General features: G+C 34.6%; 2 protein-coding genes across 2 annotated transcripts; one reads left to right on the top strand and one right to left on the bottom strand.

Annotated features, from left to right (window-relative positions):
• Positions 1-745: 745 nt before the first annotated feature.
• On the top strand, positions 746-10,396 carry LOC124635316 (multiple C2 and transmembrane domain-containing protein-like). Its single transcript, XM_047171188.1, has 14 exons — positions 746-1,399; positions 1,633-1,813; positions 2,008-2,153; positions 2,494-2,634; positions 3,085-3,265; positions 3,586-3,764; positions 4,077-4,281; positions 5,374-5,519; positions 7,126-7,277; positions 7,466-7,521; positions 7,613-7,722; positions 8,174-8,283; positions 8,657-8,754; positions 9,917-10,396. The coding sequence occupies exons 1-14, from the start codon at positions 975-977 to the stop codon at positions 9,971-9,973; spliced, it is 2,187 nt and encodes a 728-aa protein (XP_047027144.1). The 5' UTR covers positions 746-974; the 3' UTR covers positions 9,974-10,396.
• Positions 10,397-11,645: 1,249 nt separating this feature from the next.
• On the bottom strand, positions 11,646-19,263 carry LOC124634835 (cysteine sulfinic acid decarboxylase). Its single transcript, XM_047170483.1, has 4 exons — positions 18,924-19,263; positions 16,835-17,128; positions 12,613-12,980; positions 11,646-12,423 (listed from the first exon to the last, which is right to left on the bottom strand). Exons 1-4 carry the CDS (start codon positions 19,191-19,193, stop codon positions 11,820-11,822), a joined length of 1,536 nt encoding a protein of 511 aa, XP_047026439.1. The 5' UTR covers positions 19,194-19,263; the 3' UTR covers positions 11,646-11,819.
• Between the last annotated feature and the right edge of the window lie 1,040 nt (positions 19,264-20,303).

Below are 20,303 nucleotides of genomic sequence, written 5' to 3' on the forward strand. Positions count from 1 at the left end.
TAGTTGGGAAAGTCTAGGCAGATGATGCGATCGTATTAATATTTTTATAGTCATTTATTTATTTAGAACATATAATTTACATTTTTAAATATTAAATATAAAAATAAAAAACATTTAAAAATATAAAAAATAGGTTGCCACCGATATCGGGCACAGGGTCCAAGGTACCGGTGGTTAGGGTCCCAGAGACAGAAACCTCCTCACGATACGTGCCATATCAAGGAGTACTGCCTTCTGAATCAGTCCCTTGATCCAGCCGCCCAACGAGAGCCTCCTGAGGTGTTCGTCGAGGCTCTTGGCTATTAAACCATTGGCCGTAACGACAATCGGCACAACAACAGCCGTGTCGACACTCCACATGGCGACAACCTCGTGCGCTAAGTCGAGATACTTTATTTGTTTCTCTTTCTCAGCTTTCACAAGGTTCTCGTCATGCGGAACGGCGACATCGACTATCATCGCGCGGCGCGCTAATCGATCTATCACCACAATATCAGGCTTATTGGCTACAATAAGTATTAATATTTTTATTAACATTTTTCACCTGAAACTGTATACTATATCACTGTCATTGTTGTTTTTTGCGATATTATCTCCTAATTGTATATGATATTGATTGAACGCGTGTTAGTTTATCTTCACATAACGTACTTGGCTGATTACTCATCAACTCAATCTGATAAGATTTATCAGTACGCAGCACAACTAACTATGCTTTATTTTAATTTCTATCATATTAGAACCAGTACTCATATCCCTTCGACCATCGACGTACTCGCACCTGTGCAAAAACCCCCGCATAACTAAAAATACCTCAAAGATAATAGATTAGTCAAAATAATCAATACCTCGACTGATAACGTTATCTATACTCAACACGCAGCAAAATGATTTGCCAATGTTAACGTATCGTTCACGTGAACATCATTTTACGTCTTTTGTGTGCGAAAAAATATTTATAGTGCTTAAACTAAATGGAGGAAGTGCGTGGAAACGGCGATGTGCTCAAGAAAAGTCATTTCGCGAGACTCCATGAAAGAATACAAAACAAATATGAGGAGATGCAAAGAAAACTTGATAAATCTAGGTCCGTTGATTCGCTGTCATCACTCAAAGAAGATTACGTCTACAAGGAACCCAGATACGCGAGCTGTGCTGATATTAATAATATTGATACCACGATGAAAAGACAAGACGTGCCCTTCGAAAGACATAGTGTTAAATACAGTGTTATTGTTGAGGAGATCGCTAAAAATGATGCCTCCTTACAGTATATTAGTGCAAGGCAGGCCAGTATATCTGAATCTGAGCCTACGCCAACTATTAAGTGTGGAAACGAGAATGATAGTGATTCAAACCAATTCTTCGGTGATGAATTCTCCAAGCTGAGTCTCGAATCGTAAGTTCCTCTTATTTTCTATGTTAAGGATGAGTTAAGATCTAGAACAAACACCAGACAGAATTAATTACATTAGATTTAAGAAAAATTACAAAATTTTGACATGGGTATTAAAAGTCACGACAACAACAAATCAAAAACATTGAAGTGTGAAGTTTGAAATTTATATTGTAGCCCCAGCTTTATTTAAGAGACAATTTTAAAAGTAATGAGGAATTCCTGCAATATTTCAGATTAAATGAAGTGGCTAAAGAAAGCGACGAGTATCAAACGCCAACTCCCACTCCACCCCCGCCATTATCGATACGAAACAAAATTGGCTCGCGAATATCAGCTGTTAAAGACAAACGACGACAAAAGGAGAAAGAAAAGGCTGAAAACGAGAAAAAATCAGCTCGGGAGAAAGTCGAAAAGGTCCTTTTTATTTACATTTCAACAGAACGTTACGATTGCGATTGCTAAACTCTTTCTTTAATGTTTACAAATTCCCGACAGTGACATCCCGTAAAGCATCGCCTGTTACGATTTATTGGACTTTCTTTCAGCAAAATAAAAAAGATTTATTTTTTTAGGAGTGACAAGTAAATAAAGGAGTTCTTTGTTTTCAGTTTATTTTGAGCAATACTAAAGAAGAAAGAGTAAAAACGTTGAAAAGGACAAAAGTGGCTACGGTGACCATTGCTTTAATTGAAGCCACTGGTTTGGAAACTGATGTTTTAGAAGACAAACCCCGGTTATTGTTTTGTCGATTTAGGTGAGTTGCCAACGCCTTTTATTATTTCTTTGTTTATGAATTTTCGTTTCATGTTTAGGAAGCAAAGTTGCCTTATTGTTATCTTGTAGTTTATCAAGATTACTTATGTGTGTACATAAGTGGTTTAATTGCATACGATTAATTTATATATCTTTTAAAGTCTGAACATCCTGTTCAAAGTATGTCATGAAAGTATAAGTGAATTACATCGTTCGTACCTATTTCATTTATATTTCAAATGAATATTTTTACGGGAAAATTCGGACCTTTTATCTATTTTAATTAGAGCGATATCAAACGTTCTTGCTTCCTTATTATAGATGTACTTAATTTATTACAGGTTGGGCACAGAAAAATATAAGTCGAAAGTAATAAAAACGAACACATCTAAAGCAAAATGGCAAGAATTGTTCAATTTTAATTTGTACGAAGACAACATTGTGGAAATACAACTATTGGAAAAAGATTTTTGTGTTGGCAGGTATATTGAGTTCCTTTTTGTACCATATTTTAATATTTGAAAGGAAAAACATAATTTTAATGCCGAGGATTTTCATTAAGTTCCCTATGGTATATATTGGATAACAATATTTTGTTATTCGTAATTTGTCGTTTAATATATTGTATGAAGATTGAATGTGAGTTTTGTCAGCAATTTTTATTCTGCCCGTTAAAGAAAAACTCTCTTAAATTAGTTTACTAAACCTACATCGTTTGATCGTTATCGTGTTTTGTTTTATATCTTATCATCGCTAACTGGATAAAACTTTGACGTACTATTACGTACGTATTAAAAAAAATCCTTTATTTATAAATACATTTTAAATCCATATAATATACTTTTCCTTCTTTGGTATTTAAAGAAAAAACTGCTTTATGTTAACCCACATAAAACTTTATATTCGTAATTTCCATCTCTCCTTATTTTCAGAACACAAATCGATCTAACAGAATTGAAAAAAGAAAAAACTCACAAATTACGAATAAAGTTAGAAGGTGATCTAGAGAAGGTTGAAATGTTTATGTTGCTGACAGTCACTGGGTTTTCTCTGATAAGCCTTGATGAATATCAGGAGACGCAGAGGAGGCTTGCTATGGTCACGAAGAATTCTGTAAGTTCCGTTATGTACTTACTTACGATAATATGAGATAATAAAAAGATGATATTTAGAATTCGTCATATCGTAGGCCTGTTTGAAATTATAAGGATAAATAATTTTCCATATACCTGAAAATTAAGTTAACTATGAGTGTACCACTAACAAATTAACAACATGTGCGCAAAATTTGATATGCATCAGGATATTATCATCGTTCATTTCTAGAGAAAAGATTGACTGAAGACTGTTTGATAATATTCCTATATAACATTTAACAAAAAATCCGAAAAAGAAATATGGCAATTTTTAACCATGTACGTACTTTTTTACAGCCCTGGTACAAATACAAAGGCAAATCAGATGAGGTTGGCAGTCTAACAGTAATAGTCTATGGCGCCAAAGGACTGGCCTGCAATGAGTGCTACTGTGTTCTAGAACTTGACAACGAAAGACTGCAGACGCAAACTGAGTTCAAAACATCTGACCCTAACTGGATGAAGATATTTACTTTGTAAGTTTATCGAATTATTAAAAAAAAAATACATTCAGATGGATGGTCGACCACCGTGGCAGTTTTCCCTAAAGAGATCAGTCAGCTGCACGGGACATATTGTGGTACATAAGCATTTAGGCAGACACTGGTGCCTTCTCTATTCCTTCACACTCATAGCCCTATGGGATGACAATCTGATGTCACAGAAAAGAGCTCAAACTTCCAGATTCCTAGAATGCAACTTTCAAGTTTCCAATTACGGAAGTTTAGTACCTTTTCTGTAACATTAGTAGGCTTCACATTAAATCCTACTTTTTTGTCTAATTACAGCGAAGTATCCGACGTTACCTCGATCCTTAATATCACAATCCTCGATGAGAAAAAAACCGAAGAAGTAGGATGTCTCTCAATACCTTTGCTTAACTTCAAAAGTGGCGAGAAGAAGTGGTACGCGCTCAAAGACTCCAGTCTAAGAGAGAGAGCTAAAGGAAATAATCCCAGGATACTGCTAGAAATGAATCTCACTTGGAAACTCGTAAGTAGAACTTTGATAAGAAATATTAATCCGAATGTTTTCCTAACATTTAAATTATCATTTGTTTAAACAAATATAGACATAGCGGTCTTTAACATTATGTAAAAGGAAAGAAATCTATTTTCTATCAACTAAAAATATTGAGTTACAGTAAAATTTTATTTAATGTACCTACAAATGCAAAAATCTTTAACTCTATTATAGAAATTAATACATTTACTATCGTGAAGTCACTATTCGTCAATTGCACAGTAGCAAAGTCATTTTACGATAACTCTACAAACTTTCGTAAAGGGACTTAACCCACAAGTCCCACAACAAAAGTGCCGTATTACATGTACGTACGTACTAACAAAATGGAACTAGAAATAGTTATCTTATTTACTTACATAGGTATTCATAAGTCCAAATACTCAAAGACTGGAAACCAAACCCAAATACCAGATAGCGACGCTCCAACTGATGACTCAATGTATATTTTTCTTAGAACAATAGAAGTAGCCCAGTAATAAAATAACACGTATAGAACCGTAGTTATTTTCCTTATAATATTATCTGTCTGCCACTTGTCAGAAGAAAATAAGACTATATAACAGGAAAAGACAACATGGGTGACAGATAATGAGAAATCGCGTCTCCGAGAAACTAATTTCTTAATATCACTTTCATGATAAATCGTGTAGCTATGTGAATAAATGAATACGTCCTCAGTAAATAGTGTGAGGTTACTGACCTTATCAGGGTCGAAAATACATCAATACTTTTTTTTATTGCTTTACCTCAAAAACAAAAAAAAAACTTGTTTTTGAGGTAAAGCATAGTTATCCTTAGTAATTGCCGGTTTAACTCCCAAATGTATTATCAGCAGAGTCAGTAAGCCCAGGTTTCCTCAAGATGTTTTCCTTTAGCATTACTCAATTTTAAACACATTGATACTTGCTTGACCAGGAATCAAACCCACACGTTTACACTTGAGCGCCAGTGCTTTAACAACTAGGCCTCCACGACAATTACCTCTTGACACTTGATTTCAAAAAAAGTCAACATAGTACATTTTTAGTAAATTTCAACATTTCCAATTTAAATCTTCAGCTGAAAGCATCAGTCCGCGTAGTAAACCCGAAAGAGGCCAAATATCTTGAGACCAAGCAGAAGCTGGACCGACACACATTTACGAGGAACCTCGCACGAGCTAAAGTTGTGCTAAATTGGACGCTGGACGCTTTTGGAGTTATGAAGTAAGTTTTAGCTAGAATATTTAAAGGAACTCTATTTTGGTTTTACTAGCCATCTGAAGGAAGTTTTGAATGTATACGTATAAAAATAATATTTTTTGGTATCAATTTATATCAAATTTGATTTGGAATACTTAATAGGGTTTTACATGCATTTTTGAAATATATCTTAAATAAATTCTTTAGTCTTAATATATCTCTAAAAAATTATTTTTTTTTTTTTCTCACGTTATGTACGAATATAAATTAATTGTTTTATCATAATTTCAAATTTCGCGCGTATTTCGCGAAAACGCGGCACACAACGGACGCCATGATTGTTTTTTGGTCATGACGTCATTACGTTAGTAAACAAACTACAGCTGTCAGTAATACATATTTTGATATGTATTGAACATTTTAATAATGAGTAATTATGCTCCGTATCGTTGGTGTGTTGTTTCTGAATGTGAGAACACTAGTGTAAAAACACCAGACAAATTATGGATTCAAGTACCAGTGGATATAAATATGAGAAACACTTGGTTAAAAGTTGCGAGACGAGATCCCGGACTGTTATCAGATAAATCTCGTTTATACTTTTGTGAAGATCACTTTGATGTAAGTAACTGTATTAACATGAAATATACTCTTTAATGATAGGTTAACTACTTCAAGAATCAATACTTTGGGAAATGTGGATAATATTTAGAGGTTATACACTTTTGTTTACTACCGTAATGACGTCATTAGCATGGCGGCGACATTTCGTAGTGTTCAAAGACAGATAAAAAAACCTAAAAACTTTAAACTGCAATAAAAAATATATTTATGTACCTTACGAAGTGAAACTAACATTTCCCGATTGCTTTTCCTCTAAACAATCATTGTAATACACTTTTAATTTTTTTCTCATCTAGACTAAAATACCCTATTGTGCATAGGTATGCAGTGGGATTAAAAGATAATGAGGTAACTTAATATTAAGATTAAATTTTTCAGTATCGATAATCCTCACTCAGGAACATTCCTAAGTGTCCCGTGACCTCTTTGTGCGAAAAGAATTTGCAAATTAAGATGTAGGTAAATGCAAAACATGGTCCTTCATATAGTACCACAGTCCCATTGAGTCTAACTCCACTCCTAGCTCCGGTAAAATCTAAAAAAGTCTTCACAAGGAAAAATAAGAAATTACTGAACCTAAAAAGAGCCTTAACTAAAAACTTTTTTATTGCGCAAGTGTTGAGAAATTCAAGTAAAGTTTGCACTTTCCAGTAGAATTTCCTCCAACACTAAGTGGGCCACTTATCGGCTTTGATCAGCTCGTTTCAAGTAATTAGGGCCTTAAGAGTACAACTGAGAATTAAATTATAAGATTGAATTACTTACGGAGGTTTTATGTTGTGTTTAGAAATTCATGAATTTAATTTTCATTTACCTACACAAGTTGAGCATTGGATTAGCTCGCATTTTCACTCTATCCTGGGAAACCAGATACCAGGTTACCAAATTTTATCAAAAATGGTTGAGCTGTTTTGACATAAAATAAATGCAACTCGCGTAAAACTTTTTTTTCTTCTTTAAATGCATATTTTTACGACTTTTCTTAATATTAACTACTTTTTTTCAGAACATGTTTCGAATGGGAGTCAAGAAAAGCCAATGTAATAGCGTTGATGATATGGATGGTATTCTGCTGGTTCTTCAAAATATGGATGTTGCCACTAATCCTGCTTATACCATTCTTTTGGTACCGACCTCCGAAATACTTCCTACTTAGATGTAAGCATTTTGACTTAGTAAATAGCTGAACTTAAATTAATTTGTTCCCTTATTATAAAACTAAGTTCGTCATATTTCAAATCTGATTTTAACTCAATATATATTTTTGAATAGTAAATAGGCATCTTCATCAATATGGTGTGGTTTTTTTCTGTAATCTTTAATTATTTATTTAACTTATTTTACAGGGAAAGACTACTTTTTAAAGAAAATTCCTGTCGAAGATGATATCAAAAAAGAAAAGGTAACATATTTTTATATTTAATTTTTCATTATCATTTCAAATATGTATTAACGCTGGACGTGACATTAAAAACAAGTTTTATTAATTACAGGAAGAGAAAAATCAATCCCTAAGACAAAAAATAAACAGTTTCCAAGAAATGGTGCAATCTGTGCAAAACTTTATTGGTGCCTTTGCAAACCTCGGGGAAAGTATTAAAAAGTAAGTCTTGAACTTCTAAATAGTAGGTAGGTGCTTATACAAAATGTGTCATACATAATCACATAAAATCCCATCACATACAGGTACTTTAGGACATTCTACTCTACAACGAATTACATTTTTTTTTAACCAAACTCATTCAGTGGGTTATATACAGGAACTATTTTTCGTTTTTATATTTTAGAACGATCCTAATTATGATAAGTGAGCTCGTTTTGCGTGAGTCTGATCGTCAATAATAATCAACAAAATGTAGGGTAGCTGTGTGTAACTAAAATATCAAGACGACCAACACCATAGTTAGTCTCATCGGGCTCATTTTGTACTGGCTATTAAAACTGACTTCGACGGTATTTTTTTTTCAATTTTTTTTTTAAATATATACTACTTAACTCTCTTTGAATACAATTCGATAATGATATGAATAATTATGTCTTATTTTCTTTTGCAGCTTATTCAACTTCACAGTACCATTCCTCAGTCTTCTGGCAATTTTCCTGATACTAGTGATTGCATTCGTTATGTTTATGATACCAACGAAATACATATTTATCATTTGGGGTAAGTTCAAATAGTTTTGTTATTACATCCATGTTATAAAGAAAATCTGAAACATGAAAAAATAATAAGAAAGTAAAAATTGTACATATATTTTTTTTTTTAAGAATGCTTTTGCTTTGCTGGCACCCCCCCCAGCAAAGCAAAAGCAAGCAAAAATATATGTACAATTTTTACTTTCTTATTATTTTTTCATCATCTATAATCGATTCTGAACCCAAATATGTATGTAGTAAACTAATCATTGCAATACTTAAAACTTAAATTCTCAATTTCGTAATTTTTATCAGTAGATACTCACTTATACATAATGTTATTGTTTCATTGATTTGCCATTTTTGGTAACGTTAATCATTTATTTTGCAATTTATTTCAGGAATTCACAAGTTCACGAGAAAAATATTGCGACCAAACAGAATACCAAATAATGAGATAATGGATCTGCTGTCTAGAGTACCTAACGATGAAATATTGGTAAGAAATTAATATAACAATATTGTTCATTCAATTACGATCACCGTCCAATCTAATTTAACACTCTTTAGAGATAATCTTTAAAAATCACAAAACTATTTCATAGGTTTATTTAATAACAGTACTCAGCGAATTATACCAATTGTTTTCAGTAAATTAACAAAAATATCGTTCTGATAAAATTTAGAATTAACTAGGTTTAACACAAAAACTATTCAAATGAAGCGGATATTTAACTTTTCACTATTACACGGAAAATGAATTTTTGTTCCTATATTTAATGACTACAAATATTAATCCATTATCCGACAGTTATCATTTTAACTTTCGACGAAACTGAAATTAATATTATTTCTGTGAATAGCGTTAATCGACGATTATTTATAAATAAGTAAAAATCGAATAAGCAGTTTCAATAAAAAAGAGATAAATCGTAATCATTATTGCAGTTTCGATGCTCTAGTAACTAGTTGGTACTAATGAAGTACCTCATTTTAATTCTGAATGTGTTCGACCCAATGTCCTAGTTAACGTTTAGAGGAATCCACTCTGTAATTACGTAACTCGATTTTCTGCCAGTTCCAATTGGATCACTGTCAATAATATCCATTACAACATTTGTGCTGTGAGTAGTTTGTACTTTCAAACATCGGAAGCAATGTATACTAACTAATGATTTTTAAATACAATTAGCACACTGCAGACTAAACAGTCGACCGAAAGTTGTCCGATGATTTGTCTTTTTTTTTATCGTGAATTCAAAGTTTTGAGGCGGTCTGATAACGGCCAAATACCCAATCGTTTAACTGATTTAAATACTGGTTTATGAGCTTAAACAAACTATTATTGTTCGGCCATTCAGAGAATGCGTTCCTGACACGTCGCGATTGAACTGACGACGTAACTTTGCAATGGCGTTGCAGTTACGATAAAAATATTTTTGCTGGTTGTTTACCGTTTTAACAATTGAGGAGCATTAAAACAACATTATTATATCAATAATCAATGAATGTAGTTACGTCGTCAGTTCAATCGCGACGTGTCAGGAACGCATTCTCTGAATGGCCGAACTATAGCTGACTAAAAGTTGGCAGTAAACAGGTACTCTTAGGTTGCGAACCAGCGAGCGATTCATTTGTTTAATTAGTCGTTTCTTTTTCAGCTGAATTGCGAAGAGATGCCCTTAGAAGACGTTCCGGAGGAAGATGTGATAAGATAATGATCTGATAATTGTAATTTTTATTTTAATGACTGGCTCGTTGAGTCTAGTGCCCATTTAGAGTTAATGAGCTTGGTTAGGATGGGCAAAGTGAGTCTAAACGTTAAGAGATGTTCTAAGGAGAACTACTCGGTGACAACTCGACTATGTGCCTACTATTGAAACTTTACGGGCGTGAAGTGGGATGTATAGTGATGGCCTGTGATTTGATAGATTTCTATAAAAAAAAGTATTGCTATAATAGTGTAAATAGAAACGTGAATAATCGTTTACTTTAGTTTGATTTTGTCGACTTCCCATGATAGTGGGGTGATATCTTGTATTAATAATATAATTATTGGGTGAATGTAATTTATTTCTGAGCTAATCTTGACAATAATTTATAAGCACTAATTAATAAAAATAAATGATTATTTAAAGCTATAGGTATTCTGTTTTCTTGACGTTATTTTTACCAACCTTTTACATTTTCTACATGTCGAGCATGTAACTCGACTCTATATAAAATCTGTGTAAATGTTATTACTTTTATACAAATTAATGTACCATCGCATTTTTCTGTGAAATCATGTCTCACATTTAATATTGGGTTACATTTAACTTACACTAAAAAAAAAATCGTATAAAGTATAGTATTTACTCCTATTATAATACGAATCAATATCCATAGACGAAATAAAAACTCCTTGAATTAAATAATGGAGTCCAATGATTAATTTTGTTTGGACTATCTAATGAGACCCAAGGGATGCCTCAGGGGTTGATATTCGGTCCAAATCATAGGTGATATGATACATATCTACCGTAAATATTGACAAATGATCTATGTAAATAGGGTATTAACTCGGTCGTGGCTAATTTGCAACCGGTCAAATTACCCAGGGATACATCTGTCAATGTATTCAGAACTAGCTCATTGGGCAGGTAATATTCAATGGATCTATATGACCTTTTGTAATTTGAATGGAGAATTCAAAGTATTTAACGTATAGTGGCTATTCTGTAGGTTTGTTACGATTTCATGCTAAAGCTACTGAACAGCATCTAAGTGATAATTTGTTTGGTCTTATTTTTTCTTAGGGATTAACTCAAAAAGAAATATTCTATTCTATCTCACTTTATTTTGTAAACTGGTTATTATACTTTCTAAGTATATCTTGGACACCAATGGCTATTAAAAAGGTGAAGGAAAACATCTTGAGGAAACCTGGACTATAGTCTGAAATCACCAACCCGCATTGAGCAAGCGTGGTGATTAATGCTCAATCCTTCTCCTTGTGAGAGGAGGCGTGTGCCCAGCAGTGGGACGATAAAAAGGCTGTAACAGTATACTTCTAAGAATAACGACAGGTGACATTACGTTATTTTACAATCCTAAATATGAGGGATATTTATAATACTTACTGCACGTAAAGCCCTATAACGAAAACCCTATCCATCTTTATTAAAAATATATTTATGTAAATGCTGAACATGCTAAAGTGCCCCTGAAAAATAGTGTGCTTACAACACAATACACTATACTGCTGAAAAACTGAAAATTATATTCAGTGTGCTTGACAAATGTTTATTCAAGCAGCATATTGCAAGGACCATCATCATAATGCCTGCTCCGTACTTTTATTACATCCATTACTTATGAAGAGGCGAGTGCAAAAAAACAGACCATAACTCTAAATAACATATAATTTATTTACAGTACATTTACATTAATCACATGAATTTCTCTAAATCTAAATAAATCGAATAATATATTATAATTCTTTAAAAATAATCACAGGTCAACTGACATTAAAATTTGTACAGCTTTATGCTCAGTTTATTTAAATATTAATTGTAATATTATTTAAACTACCATGTCTTTGCCGAGTCTATCGATCTCGTTCGCGAAGTAGACCATATCCTTGTGGTCTAGAGAGGAGTTTTGGAAAACGATGCGGAAGAAATTGACGAGGTCACCTTGCGGCTGGTAGGTCACCATCATGCTTCCTTCCTTTATCATGCGCTCTTTTATTTTCGGCGCGACCTTGTGCAGCCTTTCTTTATAGTCTGGCTCATTCTCTTGACCGCGGAGACAGCGAGGGATATACCAAAACATGATGTTGGTGCACTCGGGCTTCTCTAATACTAGTTGGAAACCTTCCCGCTGTCGTATATGCTCCGTGAAGAACGCTGCATTATCGAAAAGAACGTCGATATGTTTCTCGAATCCTTCATTACCTTTAGCCTTCCACATGAACCAGTACTTCAGTACATCTGCCCTTCTACCACATTGTATATGTTTGTCTCCAGTATCGTATGTAGTGTCGTAGAATTTGTCCTTCTGGAAGAGGTACTTGGCGTGGCTCGAATGACAGTCTTTGAGGACATTCTTGTGTCTAATTAGGAAGGTGGAGCACTGTTGTGGCGCCGCTAAGAGCTTGTGAGGGTTCCACGTCACCGAGTCCGCCCTGCGAAATTGTTTGTTATATTAACGCTTTTGTTTTGTTTTTAAAACTATGAAAGTGTCTGGGAGGAAGTTCGTTATGAATACTGTTTTTTATGGAAGATAAATAAGTCATAAAAATGCTTTAGCATAGTTCAAAATATTTAGATCAATTTGAGCGTCGCAAAATTATCAAAAATCAATATGTTCTTACAATTCAATACCATTCAGAAGATGTCTGTGCTTCTTAGACATTAGGGCTCCACCACCCCAAGCAGCATCCACATGGAGCCACAGGTTGTATTTTTTGCAGATCTCAGAAATCTCCACCAAAGGATCAAAAGCCCCATAGACAGTTGTACCAGCCGTCGCCGTGACCAAGAAGGGAGAAGCACCATCTTCGATTGCAGTAGCAATCTTAGTTTCCAAATCTTCAGGAATTATTTTTCCGTTTACATCAGTTTTCACCAATATGCAGTTGTCACCACCAATGCCCATGAATGTGGCGAGTTTTTTTGTGGAGTAATGAGCTAGCTCTGATGTGAAGAGAACCAGCCTTGGCACTGCGTAAACGCCTTTGCTCTGAAAAGAAAAAAGTTATGTTAAGCACATCAAAAACGTTTGTATACGTTTGAATATAAACTACTTTGTCAGAACTGTTTTGTTTTAAATGAATATTTGTTTGTGGAATAACTAATACTAACATTTTAACGTACAATAATTGTATTTTTGCTTGTAATAAATCTATGAATTAATTATAAGTTTTGATATCGAATAAATACAATGCTGTTTTAATGAAAACTGACAAGTTTCATAAGTTTACTATCTTGTCTGGGATAGTTTGTCTTTGAGGTTATTTGATCATATTGAATAAGTTTATATTCATTAGTATTTATTAATTTCGATATCATCATAAACTCATTAAGAAATTCTGCTACATTTATTTAATTTTCTTTTCTTTTATGTAATCTAGAATCTATCATTGTTGAATATATAAACTAGATTGACACGTGCATTGACATTGCATTTTGAAGATACCCCATTCATGATTATGTACTTATGCCAATACTCAATCGGAAAATATTTTGAGTATCTTTTAACAAAAAATTAACACTACAAAATATTAATTTTACGAGTATCTTATAGTAATTACGCAAACTAGAATAATGACCTCAAAGTACGCGGATAGCCGCGAAGAATTGTAGATACTTAGGTATAAAATCCTTAAGATTACGCGTCTGTGTGTACGTATTAGCAAAGCGGAAATTACTTATTTAACAAGATATAAAAACAAGGATATAATAATATATACATGTAGAGGTGATAAGCATAGGTTTATGAATAAAGGATTTACATATGGATTTAAATACTTTTATAATTACTTGTCACAGCTCCTTGATTGCAATTCAACGTATATAAAAAGCATAGAAGATTGATTTATGTTAAAAAGTTCTACAACTTTTAACTGGTTCTATTTACATGGGTTGAATAACAGTTAAGTGATTGTTGTTGAATTAAAGTATGTATTCAGTTATCGTAACTTGATTCAATATGATCGAATTATTTTTTGACATTGTTATTATCTCTATTCCGTCATCTTTTTGAACAGATTTGCTCCGAAATAAAATTTTTTTTAAACTCAAGCGCTTGATTTCGAAAACCTATGTGTAACCAATATGTCTCAAAATAGATTCCTTACCATCAGCTATACTGAAATAGTCGATAGTCAAATTGACCGTAAAATTACAGTTAATATCTAATGTATCTCAAGCAACCCACTGTTAAGACCAGACACAAACTAAGTCCAAGGAATCTGACCTTCGTACCCCAATTCCGCAAATTCTCCACAAGTCCCTAAACATAGATCTAATATCTACGAGAAACAATTTGGGCATGTTAATATTTGTAACGAGTTGGAAAGCCTAATTACAAATGCAACCCACGGACAGTACATTAGAACTATAGTCCTTGTTACTTATTCGGATAAACTATTTGTATTAAATATCTCAAATGGGTGATGAAAATGGATGAAAGACATTTGATAAAAATGGCCCAATAAGCTTTTGTAAAATCGAACATTTATGTAAAGAGAAAAAAAAAAACATATTTTATTTACAGGACTTCTTGAGTATAACAGGAATACGTTAGTATGTACTACAAAATGAACATACTACTGGGTACTATCTGGAAATATTAATAAAAATATATAATATTTTATTGATAGCAATCAACTGACATTGTTTGATTGGTTTTATGTCTTTTTGCTTGAAGCCAATGTTGATATTTTTTATTCGGTTCTGCTATTACACATTCTTCGAAGTATCAATAAATTGATTAGACATTCCGAACAATTAATGTGTCCCATTCAACTGTGCTTTGCACATGGCACCAGCCATTTGTGCGATTTTGACAACAGTAGAAACTTATTGCAAATTCGACACTGATTTGATATAAGTTTTTAGTCAATAAATTCTACAACAATTACCTATTTAATCAATCAGTAAGCGGAAGGTTTAGAAATGACCTACGAACATTTTGTTTAGCAAAATAAAACTGTAATGCATTGTCACAGCTATTGTTGCCAACTATACTGTTTTAAACAGTATTCTACTGTTTTTCACTAAATTATACTTTTTACTGTTTAACAAAAAAAAAGTATACAAAATACTGTTTTCGGCATCAAAATGCAGACACATTATTATGTGTTACAATTAGACGCTCACAAACATATTTTTACAAAAATAATAAATAAATACTGTTTGTTTTGCTAAAATACTGTTTAATCATCTTCATAGACCTGAATATACTTTATTTCTTGTAAAAAAAGTTGGCAACCCTAGTCACAGTCCATCAGTTACAGACATAATTGTCACGTATTAAATTGAGTACTTTCAATCCAGTTCACGAATTGTCCCACAGTTGCAAGTTTGACCTTAGTTGAAGTAACGGGTTTGTCACCTTTCTTAAAATGTGCATTCACCCTAAAATCGTTTTTGCCTGCTTTTTCCTGCAAGCTATGTGTACTTTTTTGTCTTTATTTTTGGCGTCATAACTTTGAGTCAAGAAAACCCGTAACTAATTTAATCCGTTTCCTTTCTGTATTGAATAACGCTGCGATAAACCAACGATGATAATAAATAGATCTACTTAATTTCTTTCTAGATCTCTTACATATCATACTTATGTATGAGTCCTAACTATGTCTTAATATTGTTGGGCAAAGAATTCTGAACTATATTTTGCACTAAAACTACTAAAAACATATGTTACTTACTTTAATTGTAGGTCAAGGTCATTATAAATATCTTTATTAATTCTTGCATTGTAAACATTATTACAGCAATAAAAAACGGTCACTCATTACGTTTATTTACGTTGAGCTTCTTGCCCTTGCATTTTAACTGATTAACATCAATAATTAAATAACACTATTCTAGATTTGTACCTAATAAATGGTCAATGTTTAATTAGGCTGCAGCAAAATCTTCAACTGAAATAATGACTTCATTCTTTACGAACTGTGTTAATATCTGTGATTAGATGGTTCCTATTATAAGGATATAAGCTTCGGCTAAGTCATCAGCTTCATAACTGTTGATGCCACAAAGCCATTAATCAATCAGTATTAATTTAACAACTCTAGGTACCCTTGTCAACTCAAATAGATCTATAAATAGTTCCTAGTCCTATTTAATGGAGTACGGAAACATTTCTGAAATAGATCAATAAAGAAGCTAAATGTTTATGAATCTCTTGACCCAATAATCAATGAATATTGACAAATCTCTCGATTGATAAGAGCGTCTATCGTTAAGATTGCGAATTCAAATATTGACAAGCTTTTATTACGATAAGCTGCCGAAGTTGTTACTATCAATGAACGATTGAATGAACCTAAGTATAAAGCCGAAGATGTTAAAGATTTTAATGCCAGTTCTACGTGCTCCATTTCTCAGAGTACAGATAAAACACTAAACAGTTTTTTATAAAACAAAATACCAAGGTTTACACAAACTACTGCACGCGATAATAATGATCGGTATATCGGGGTTAAGGTAACTACCGAACGGTATGCTTCCTGCAAAACTAGCAATCTATATAATGAACGACTGCAATACGAGATAAAATAATTAGTCTAACAACCTGTTATAAATATTGTACGTTTATAAATTAATGAAACTCATTTAAAAAGCGATTGAAGGAGATTGATCTACTATACCAACTAACTAATTGTATAATTGCGTGAATTGGATTGAATATTTGTACTGTTATAGTTCATCGGCATTATTTTTGTAAGGATATTTAAAAATAATATTGGACCAAACAATGAAATTAGGTTTATTGCAAAATGAAGGTCCCAATGATTCCTAAACTGTATTTTTTGTCAAACACAACACGATTAAAAAGCTACAGCTAAAGTGTAAAAATAAACTTACCTTAATTTCTGGGTAGAAGTAGTACCGAGCACAGCTGATAGCATAGCCATTAGAAATAGATCCTCCAGGAGAGAAGATGCCATCGCCATCACCTTCTGGCCATCCAACAATGGCCCTCATTTCTCGAAGAACCTCTTCCTCCATCAGAGTGAACACTGGTGCCACTTCAAAGGTATAAACGCTGGGGTTTAAGGCATCGGTCAGCCATTGACCGATCAGACCGTAAGGGTCTACTGAAGAAAACAATTGGTTCACGAAGTATGGGTGTCCTGTGTTAACGGAATAGCGAGCGACCTGAAATGATGAACTAATTAATATTTTGCTAATAGGAAATTGGGCAAAATAATTTTGCTTCGGAAATAAAATGGTTTTCATTGAAGATTTTGCTTCGTTATTTGGATGGATGGAGTAAGATATTTAAATAAAAATTCCTCTATCGACAAATAAGTAGAGCTACGACTACTGTTTTCTAAAGATTACCTATCCTAGTGGCGAAATCGAGATCGCTCTGAGACAGCTCAAAAATGGAAAAGCCCCTGGCGAGGATGGCATTACAACAGAGCTTTTAAAAGCAGGAGGTAAGCCCGTACTGGGGGAGCTCCAGAAGCTTTTTAATGCCGTCCTGTTTGAAGGGAGAACTCCAGAGGCGTGGAGTAGGAGTGTTGTCGTCCTGTTCTTCAAAAAGGGAGACAAAACCCAGTTGAAGAACTATCGACCCATTTCCCTCCTAAGCCACGTATATAAGCTGTTCTCAAGAGTGATCACGAACCGACTTGCGCGAAGACTCGACGAATTCCAACCACCGGAGCAGGCTGGGTTTCGGAGCGGATACGGCACTATAGACCACATCCACACAGTGCGGCAGATTATACAGAAGACCGAAGAGTATAATCAGCCCCTGTGTCTAGCATTTGTGGACTATGAGAAGGCCTTTGACTCGGTTGAAATCTGGTCTGTTCTGGAGTCCCTGCAGCGTTGTCAAGTAGATTGGCGATACATCCAAGTGATGAGATGTCTCTACGAAGCCGCTACAATGTCCGTCCAAGTACAGAATCAGCAAACAAGGCCCATACCGTTGCATCGAGGAGTGAGACAAGGGGATGTTATTTCCCCGAAACTGTTCACTAATGCAATGGAGGATATGTTCAAAACGCTGAACTGGAAAGGACGCGGCATCAACATCAATGGCGAACACATCTCTCACTTGCGATTTGCTGACGATATCGTCATCATGGCGGAAACGCTGCAGGACCTACAACAGATGCTGAACGACCTGGCTGAATCTTCTCTACGCATCGGCCTACGGATGAACTTGGACAAAACCAAGGTCATGTTCAATGAACATGTTCTACCGGAACCGATTGCGATACACGGCGCCGTTCTCGAAGTTGTTCGGAAATATGTATACCTCGGGCAGACATTGCAGTTAGGTAGAAACAACTTTGAGGACGAGGCGAATAGGAGAATTCAGTTGGGTTGGGCTGCATTTGGGAAGCTACGTCGAGTCCTAACATCGTCGATCCCACAGTGCCTAAAGACAAAAGTCTTTAATCAGTGCGTCCTACCTGTCATGACTTACGGAGCCGAAACGTGGACACTGACGGTACGGCTGGTCCACAAGTTTAAAGTCGCTCAGCGGGCTATGGAAAGGGCTATGCTCGGCGTTTCTCTGAGGGATCGCATCAGAAATGAGGTAATCCGTCAGAGAACCAAGGTCATCGACATAGCCTATCGAATCAGCAAGCTGAAGTGGCAGTGGGCTGGCCATATTAGCCGAAGAACCGATAACCGTTGGGGTAAACGAGTTCTAGAGTGGAGACCGCGCCTCGGCAAACGTAGTGTAGGACGTCCTCAGGCACGGTGGAGTGATGACTTGCGCAAGACGGCTGGCAGGAGCTGGATGCGAGAAGCCGAAAATCGATCTCAGTGGCGTGCACTTGGAGAGGCCTATGTCCAGCAGTGGACTGCGATAGGCTGATGATGATGATGATGATGATGATGACCTATCCTAGCATGTTTAACTAAGCTATCGGTATCACTATTTCTTCCTGTCAATTACCCACAAGAACCCACAAGAATCAAAACTCACGTCAGCCATAAGTGCCAGAAGTTCATCGTGCGATACTGGCGAATCCCTCGGCTTCAAATCGATAGCCTTCTTGATATCATCAGGAGAAGCCCACTCTACCACCTTCGAAGTCCTAGAAACTCTTGCGAAGACCACCCGTTCCACCAACAAATCCACAGCCCGCCTCATAAAATCTTCATGTTTCGATCTTTCAGCAAGACTCTTGTAAAGATCCTTGTCTACTCCTCGGTCTTCACCATCGGGTACAATAAGATCTGAATCGGCAGGCATTTTGACTTTATCTTCTTTCACTCAACACGTGGTTTTATTCAAAGAAAATAAAGTTTTCAATTGTGCATTTGTTTTGTATTGCGAATGGCTGCTGCGGCCGGCCGCGAGCCTCTGAACCGAAGGTTTGACTCGTCAGTAATTGCGTAGCCTTCTTAAATACTACTGCGCGACGTCAATTCACTTCGTAAGGTTACTCCAGTAAAATATAAACAAATGTGTGATTTGCAAACTTTGTCAAAGCGTGTCAACTGATACATTTTAATCAATTGCTTGCATTATATTATGCTAATGTATTTTTTTGAACGGAAGTTCTCTTCCGAAATCCCTCAGATCAGTTCCGTTTTGCAAAAATTGCAACAACTTATGAGTAATTAATGAGATTCATAAAACAGACGTAAATATTACTTTTTTCACCCTCACAACCCTCACAACCCCACAGGCCTGATCTGATAATTAATAAGTTAATTACTTTGACCAAATGTTTTCAAAAATAGCTGCTCTTGCTTCGTCAATTACTATCCAGGACAGGAGGATGATAATGGATTTCTCCCTCTATTCTTTTTGCATTTGTCAACTAATTGAAATGTTCAAGGATGCCAAAATTAGCCACATTAGAAACAACAAAAGATGCCGCACTTGGCACTCCATAGTTTAAGGTATACTTAAGTATTACCTGAATTTAGATTGACTTAATTACTGCCTAACCCCTCAAGGCTATCAGTAATAGCTACTTATTTAAAAATAATATATCTTTAATCAACATTTGAAGTGAACGGTAGACCGTAAATTAAAGATAATCAATTACTGAACAAATTACGGTCTAATACACACAGCTCACAAGTGTAATTATTTACAATTTAGTTCTATAAATGAATCTGATTCCTGAGGCATAGAAATAAGGATGAGATCTGAAGAAACTAGCAAACCTCCGAATGAAAATCCTTCACAGATATCCTGAGCAGTCTACAGAAGTATCACAGGATATATTAAACTAAAAGATATGATGAGCTCAGATAGGAGGTAAACGATTCACATTGTGAATGCTGAGGAAAGGTCATTTTTGATCTATAAAAAGTTACTCTACTTATACCCAAATTCTTGACACATTCA

This window comes from Helicoverpa zea, chromosome 12, assembly GCF_022581195.2.
Source record: "Helicoverpa zea isolate HzStark_Cry1AcR chromosome 12, ilHelZeax1.1, whole genome shotgun sequence".
Lineage (NCBI taxonomy): Eukaryota > Metazoa > Arthropoda > Insecta > Lepidoptera > Noctuidae > Helicoverpa > Helicoverpa zea.

What these genes read in the sequence shown, in the direction of transcription:
- LOC124635316 (XM_047171188.1), top strand. Translation starts at nt 975, where the DNA reads ATGGAGGAAGTGCGTGGAAACGGCGATGTGCTCAAGAAAAGTCATTTC. An exon ending in TTATTGTTTTGTCGATTTAG is followed by an intron (nt 2,154 to 2,493) that starts GTGAGTTGCCAA and finishes AATTTATTACAG; the next exon opens with GTTGGGCACAGAAAAATATA. An exon ending in TGGATGAAGATATTTACTTT is followed by an intron (nt 3,765 to 4,076) that starts GTAAGTTTATCG and finishes GTCTAATTACAG; the next exon opens with CGAAGTATCCGACGTTACCT.
- LOC124634835 (XM_047170483.1), bottom strand. Translation starts at nt 19,193, where the DNA reads ATGCCTGCCGATTCAGATCTTATTGTACCCGATGGTGAAGACCGAGGA. An exon ending in TTCTGGCACTTATGGCTGAC is followed by an intron (nt 17,129 to 18,923) that starts GTGAGTTTTGAT and finishes TCATCATTTCAG; the next exon opens with GTCGCTCGCTATTCCGTTAA. An exon ending in ACTTCTACCCAGAAATTAAG is followed by an intron (nt 12,981 to 16,834) that starts GTAAGTTTATTT and finishes TTTTCTTTTCAG; the next exon opens with AGCAAAGGCGTTTACGCAGT.